The following is an 8,082-nucleotide window of genomic DNA, read 5'->3' as shown; positions in this document are numbered from 1 at the left end:
TGAAATAGGTTTCCATGGCCGAGCAGTCACACATAAGCTTAAGATCACCATGCACAATGCCAAGCGTCGGCTGGTGTGGTGTAAAGCTTGCCGCATTGTACTCTGGAGCAGTGGAAATGTGTTCTCTGGCGGGATGAATCACGCTTCACCATCTGGCAGTCCAAAAGACGGATGCCAGCAGAACGCTACCTGCCTGAATGCATAGTGTCAACTGTAAAGTTTGGTGGAGGAGGAATACTGGTCTGGGGCTGTTTTTCATGGTTCGGGCTAGGCCCCTTAGTTTCAGTGAAGGGAAATCTTAACGCTACAGCTTACAATGTCATTCTAGACAATTCTGTGCTTCCAACTTTGTGGCAACAGTTTGGGGAAGGCCCTTCCCTGTTCCAAAATGACAATGTCCCTGTGGTTTGTCAAAATCATTGTGGAACAATTTGACTGGCCTACACAGAGCCCTGACCTCAACCCTATTGAACACCTTTGGGATGAATTGAAAGACTGCGAGCCAGGCCTAATTGCCCAACATCAGTGCCCGACCTCACTAATGCGCTTGTGGTTGAATGGAAGCAAGTCCCCACAGCAATGTTCCAACATCTAGTGGAAAGCCTTCCCAGAAGAGTGGGGGCTGTTATAGCAGCAGAGGGGGGACCAACTCCATATAAATGCCCATGATTTTGGAATGAGATGTACAAACGAGCAGGTGTCCACATACCTTTGGTCATGTAGTGTATATTTCAGTTTTCCCTTTACAAATAGTCAGTAACACTTGAAGTCCTGTCTCTTCCTTTCGTTTCCTTTCCTCATTCACTCCTTTGTTCAATTCAAACAGTTTCCATGGTGGTAAACCACACCTGCATCCTTCATAAATATATTCAGGGGAAATTTGAAATAAAAAACAACAGGAGTACAACTAAGGCTATTCCACAGAAAGGGCTGGAAACAATTTGGCCACATGTATGGGTCAATAACTTAAATTAGAACAGTACACACACATATTTAACTGTGTCCAATCTTTTCTGAAGTGGCATACAGCACTTCAGGTATGACTTTCTGGAGTGATACACAGGGACTCAGGTATGACTTTCTGGAGTGGTACACAGGGACTCAGGTATGACTTTCTGGAGTGGTACACAGGGACTCAGGTATGACTTTCTGGAGTGGTACACAGACTCAGGTATGACTTTCTGGAGTGGTACACAGACTCAGGTATGACTTTCTGGAGTGGTACACAGACTCAGGTATGACTTTCTGGAGTGGTACACAGACTCAGGTATGACTTTCTGGAGTGGTACACAGACTCAGGTATGACTTTCTGGAGTGGTACACAGACTCAGGTATGACTTTCTGGAGTGGTACACAGACTCAGGTATGACTTTCTGGAGTGGTACACAGACTCAGGTATGACTTTCTGGAGTGGTACACAGACTCAGGTATGACTTTCTGGAGTGGTACACAGACTCAGGTATGACTTTCTGGAGTGGTACACAGACTCAGGTATGACTTTCTGGAGTGGTACACAGACTCAGGTATGACTTTCTGGAGTGGTACACAGACTCAGGTATGACTTTCTGGAGTGGTACACAGACTCAGGTATGACTTTCTGGAGTGGTACACAGACTCAGGTATGACTTTCTGGAGTGGTACACAGACTCAGGTATGACTTTCTGGAGTGGTACACAGACTCAGGTATGACTTTCTGGAGTGGTACACAGACTCAGGTATGACTTTCTGGAGTGGTACACAGGGACTCAGGTATGACTTTCTGGAGTGGTACACAGACTCAGGTATGACTTTCTGGAGTGGTACACAGACTCAGGTATGACTTTCTGGAGTGGTACACAGACTCAGGTATGACTTTCTGGAGTGGTACACAGACTCAGGTATTAGAGGTAAACCAACTGGGAAGAAAGCCAACTGGCACTTTCATCTAAAGCACCTTGCATTGATATATATGGGAGATTTGCATGCACAAATCTCAAGTAAGGATTGGGCCCCTTCCTTTGAGAGGATGATGCTGTGGAAGCTGCAGTGCCATATGGGGACATTCATTTGTCACAATGACATTTCAACACAACATGTTGTGAAGTGGGAAACCAAATACAAAGAATCCTCCTTCCCATAGTGCAAGCTAGTCTTTCGTGCGGTGTTCCTGCATCTGCTGCAAGAGCGTCTGGGATTGAGGTCCTGTCCCATTGACTTAAGTAACCACTGTTCCAAACCTCTACCCCTCCATGTCTGCAGATCCAAAGGGTCTGGAATGCAGATGGGTATATAACTTCCACCATGTAGCTTCTACATTATGGATCTGCACAAATGGAAAGGTTAGGATGAAGGGGAAGGGAGTGATTGAGTCTGGTACTTTACAGGAGGAACAACAACTTTAGACAACAAAGTAATGGCTGCCCCCATTTCCCTCAATACCTTTCATTGGGCGATAGGAGAAAATTCATAGATAGACCTCATTCAACCAGAGAAAGAGACACCCATGTGTGTGAACAGGAAATCAGGAGAACATATCTTATCAAACCAGAACTTCAAAACGATCAATTCTGTATCACACATTTATTTTTAATGTAACTTTTTTTTGTTAATGTTGTACTTTTTATTTCACCTTTAACCTAAATTGAACCTTTAACTAAACAAATTAACTTATTTAACCTTTATTTAAGAATAATCTTAGACAGGTGGTAGACTTCAACATTGTGATCAATGTCATGACAATTTAAGCATTCACATAGTTGCTATTACTGATAGGTTTTGGCAATTTTTGTGCATATTACTTAACTTTCCTAGTCACGGTCGGAACTGTAAACTAATCCAAATGCAATATAGAGAAAACATGATACAAATCAATAAAGGCCTTTCAATATTTACAAGGTTGCGTAGTCTTATCTAGTGTCTTGAAATTCATACTCTTGCATGGCAAACATTTCAAAAGAAATAACTTCAATATTTAGTGAGGACTATCCATCTGTACAGGTTAAATACTTTCAGGCAGCAGGGTATTATTGATGATTGTACATTTGACTATCATGACATACAGTTAACGAGCAGCTCTACAGAGCAGCTCTACAGAGCAGCTCTACAGAGCATTCACCTAGAGTCAACATAATAGTCGATGATTAGTACCTGTTCTTTTCCCCATGAAAGGCTTCACTTTATTCCACACATAATTATTCACATTGGAAAACCCTGACGAAGGCACACCATGGATAAAACAACCCTATTATTATTATTATTTGGACTAGTTATATAATGTATATCCTTTCTGTACATCTATATACATACATATGTACACAACTGGGAAGAATCTAAATGATAATGTGTGTCCAAATCCAGGTTTCAAGACTGTGGATTGAAGGTTTTGCAAACAGCATGACTATCCATCCGTTGGTTGGTAATTTGAGCTACCCTGCATAGATGGTAGTGGTGAATGGCTGCTGCAGCCTTGCTGTGTGAAGGCGGTAGTGGGGTTGTTTTGGAGTAGACCGTAGGGTTGGAGTGGAGGCAAGAGGCTGTCCTTCAGTATACAGGTCCAAAATCCTAATTTTTTCCTCCCCTGGGCACGATGATGTCATAATGGTTCAACATGGATGTCCACATTGATTCGCTCAGTCATCTTCCTATGTCACATAATGGTTCAACATGGACGTCCACATTGATTCGCTCAGTCATCTTCCTATGTCACATAATGGTTCAACATGGACGTCCACATTGATTCGCTCAGCCATCTTCCTATGTCACATAATGGTTCAACATGGACGTCCACATTGATTCGCTCAGTCATCTTCCTATGTCACATAATGGTTCAACATGGATGTCCACATTGATTCGCTCAGCCATCTTCCTATGTCACATAATGGTTCAACATGGACGTCCACATTGATTCGCTCAGTCATCTTCCTATGTCACATAATGGTTCAACATGGACGTCCACATTGATTCGCTCAGTCATCTTCCTATGTCACATAATGGTTCAACATGGATGTCCACATTGATTCGCTCAGACATCTTCCTATGTCACATAATGGTTCAACATGGACGTATTGATTCAGTCATCTTCCTATGTCACATAATGGTTCAACATGGACGTCCACATTGATTCGCTCAGCCATCTTCCTATGTCACATAATGGTTCAACATGGACGTCCACATTGATTCGCTCAGTCATCTTCCTATGTCACATAATGGTTCAACATGGATGTCCACATTGATTCGGTCATCTTCCTATGTCACATAATGGTTCAACATGGACGTGATTCGCTCAGTCATCTTCCTATGTCACATAATGGTTCAACATGGACGTCCACATTGATTCGCTCAGTCATCTTCCTATGTCACATAATGGTTCAACATGGACGTTCACATTGATTCGCTCAGTCATCTTCCTATGTCACATAATGGTTCAACATGGACGTCCACATTGATTCGCTCAGTCATCTTCCTATGTCACATAATGGTTCAACATGGACGTCCACATTGATTCGCTCAGTCATCTTCCTATGTCACATAATGGTTCAACATGGACGTTCACATTGATTCGCTCAGTCATCTTCCTATGTCACATAATGGTTCAACATGGATGTCCACATTGATTCGCTCAGTCATCTTCCTATGTCACATAATGGTTCAACATGGACGTCCACATTGATTCGCTCAGTCATCTTCCTATGTCACATAATGGTTCAACATGGACGTCCACATTGATTCGCTCAGTCATCTTCCTATGTCACATAATGGTTCAACATGGACGTTCACATTGATTCGCCCAGTCATCTTCCTATGTCACATAATGGTTCAACATGGATGTCCACATTGATTCGCTCAGTCATCTTCCTATGTCACATAATGGTTCAACATGGACGTCCACATTGATTCGCTCAGTCATCTTCCTATGTCACATAATGGTTCAACATGGACGTCCACATTGATTCGCTCAGTCATCTTCCTATGTCACATAATGGTTCAACATGGACGTTCACATTGATTCGCTCAGTCATCTTCCTATGTCACATAATGGTTCAACATGGATGTCCACATTGATTCGCAGTCATCTTCCTATGTCACATAATGGTTCAACATGGATGTCCACATTGATTCGCTCAGTCATCTTCCTATGTCACATAATGGTTCAACATGGATGTCCACATTGATTCGCTCAGTCATCTTCCTATGTCACATAATGGTTCAACATGGACGTCCACATTGATTCGCTCAGTCATCTTCCTATGTCACATAATGGTTCAACATGGATGTCCACATTGATTCGCTCAGCCATCTTCCTAATAATGGTTCAACATGGACGTCCACATTGATTCGCTCAGTCATCTTCCTATGTCACATAATGGTTCAACATGGACGTTCACATTGATTCGCCCAGTCATCTTCCTATGTCACATAATGGTTCAACATGGACGTCCACATTGATTCTCATCTTCCTATGTCACATAATGGTTCAACATGGACGTCCACATTGATTCGCTCAGTCATCTTCCTATGTCACATAATGGTTCAACATGGACGTCCACATTGATTCGCTCAGTCATCTTCCTATGTCACATAATGGTTCAACATGGACGTCCACATTGATTCGCTCAGTCATCTTCCTATGTCACATAATGGTTCAACATGGACGTCCACATTGATTCGCTCAGTCATCTTCCTATGTCACATAATGGTTCAACATGGACGTCCACATTGATTCGCCCAGTCATCTTCCTATGTCACATAATGGTTCAACATGGACGTCCACATTGATTCCCCAGTCATCTTCCTATGTCACATAATGGTTCAACATGGAACATTGATTCGCCCAGTCATCTTCCTATGTCACATAATGGTTCAACATGGACGTCCACATTGATTCGCCCAGTCATCTTCCTATGTCACATAATGGTTCAACATGGACGTTCACATTGATTCGCCCAGTCATCTTCCTATGTCACATAATGGTTCAACATGGATGTCCACATTGATTCGCTCAGTCATCTTCCTATGTCACATAATGGTTCAACATGGACGTCCACATTGATTCGCTCAGTCATCTTCCTATGTCACATAATGGTTCAACATGGACGTTCACATTGATTCGCCCAGTCATCTTCCTATGTCACATAATGGTTCAACATGGACGTCCACATTGATTCGCTCAGTCATCTTCCTATGTCACATAATGGTTCAACATGGACGTTCACATTGATTCGCCCAGTCATCTTCCTATGTCACATAATGGTTCAACATGGATGTCCACATTGATTCGCTCAGTCATCTTCCTATGTCACATAATGGTTCAACATGGACGTTCACATTGATTCGCTCAGTCATCTTCCTATGTCACATAATGGTTCAACATGGATGTCCACATTGATTCGCTCAGTCATCTTCCTATGTCACATAATGGTTCAACATGGACGTCCACATTGATTCGCCCAGTCATCTTCCTATGTCACATAATGGTTCAACATGGACGTTCACATTGATTCGCCCAGTCATCTTCCTATGTCACATAATGCAGCACTCCCCAAACATTATGTTGTCCAGTTCTTACACTGAATACATTATATATGGACCTGGATTCATTGAGAATTCAACAGCTTATTTCAGTCACCTTGACAGTTTCAGTCCTTTTAATGGCTAAAAATATATTTTTAAAACCGGGACCGCATTTCTGTCCGTGAATAACAACTTAATCCATCCGAAGCCATCTCTCGATGGCTCTCCAGATGCAAGACAAACAAAGGTTAACACAGGGACACATGCAGCTACTTCCCCAATACAACACTGATCCTCAGGTTGACATCACCATTCATCGTAAAAAGAGGAGTGCAGCAAGATGTGTTGCATGTTGGGCCTTTGTTCTCTCCATCTCTCACTCTCTCTCTTTGTCTCATACCATCTTATTGACACAAGGCCTCTTGAAGCTGCCTGCGCTGCGCTGTTTCTGCACCTGACTGGCAGAGCCATGGCGGGTCCGTCCACTGGTGGAGAGAGCTGCGCTGGGGGAGAGCTGCACATTCTCTTTATCCACGCCTGGACAGAGGGAAGAAGAAAAGGGAGGGGAGAGTCATTCGCAGTCAGTCACTCAGATTCAATACTACTGTTGAACAGCAGATGGCGCTGTGCCATAGCTTTGGTATAAAACTAAAGGAATAATCTCACCCTGAATGAAATCAACATCTCCAGCTTCCACTACAATGTCAGACAGAGAACACAATTTACCCTCTAAAAAGCCTTTTATTGTTGAATGGGGATTCTGCCCCAGCTCCTTTCTTACAACCACACCAGCACAAACAGCACAAACAACACGATTACCAACAGATTACTCTTTGCTTGGCAGTGGGTGGCAGACTTTGAATTGCTATTCTGGCCCTGGGTACAGTTAGTGGGTTTCTCCCTTTTCACAATGGATTAGTTGTTTTGGTGTATTTTTACTGAGGGGGATGAGATTGCTTGACCTCGGGGTCACAAGGTCAAAGAGCAAGAGTACCTGGGAGGAGGAGGTGTGGCGCAAAAACAGCTGACTTAGAGCAAGGCAGAGAGGCTTCACAGAGAGAGAGAAAGATAGAGAGAAACAAGAATGAATGACCACAGCAACTAAGGACAAAGATGAGAAACACATTAAAACAATGGTAACAGAACAAAAATAGGGAGAGAATGAGAGTCAAATACAGTGAATGAAAAAAATGAAAAACAGACAGCATGATGGATCTTTAGCATTGACATGAAGGAATGAAGATATTTCAATCAGAAGGTTTTCAGATTAAATGGTTTTAGATACAGATTGTTTCTGGTCACTTTTCAACTGAGTGTAATGCAATAACGGGGGGCATTTCTATATGTATTTTATCTATTTTATTTTCTAGGGGTGGTGTTTTAAATGGCACAAATAACTATATTAAAGGCTACTAAGGCTACTATAATTAAATGTATATATTTTTTTGTGGAAAGGCTAACAAAATATTGCATCTACTTCAGCAATATAGTACAAATACATAGTACTAATAATACAATGTATTTATTCTACAAGTAATAACAAAAACACTGTATTAGCTAGGTGATTCTAAAAGCTAGCAGCTAGCATAGTGA

The 8,082-nt window shown here is 42.2% G+C and overlaps 1 protein-coding gene across 2 annotated transcripts in view; it reads right to left on the bottom strand.

Annotated features, from left to right (window-relative positions):
* Positions 1-5,803: 5,803 nt before the first annotated feature.
* Positions 5,804-8,082, bottom strand: part of LOC118375292 (neurofibromin-like) — a 120,934-nt gene continuing 118,655 nt past the window's right edge. The window contains exons 54-55 of one of the 2 annotated variants that reach the window (XM_052467799.1): positions 7,484-7,537; positions 5,804-7,026 (exon numbers count right to left, since the gene is read on the bottom strand). In XM_052467799.1, coding sequence (XP_052323759.1) covers positions 6,884-7,026; positions 7,484-7,537 — 197 coding nt within the window. In that variant the 3' untranslated portion in view covers positions 5,804-6,883. The remainder of the gene's footprint in view (positions 7,027-7,483; positions 7,538-8,082) is intronic. The other variant, XM_052467803.1, reaches the window with a different exon arrangement.

Source organism: Oncorhynchus keta, chromosome 18 (assembly GCF_023373465.1).
Source record: "Oncorhynchus keta strain PuntledgeMale-10-30-2019 chromosome 18, Oket_V2, whole genome shotgun sequence".
Lineage (NCBI taxonomy): Eukaryota > Metazoa > Chordata > Actinopteri > Salmoniformes > Salmonidae > Oncorhynchus > Oncorhynchus keta.
Note: the sequence above shows the minus strand (reverse complement) of the source record. Positions and strands in the feature narration are given on the sequence as shown.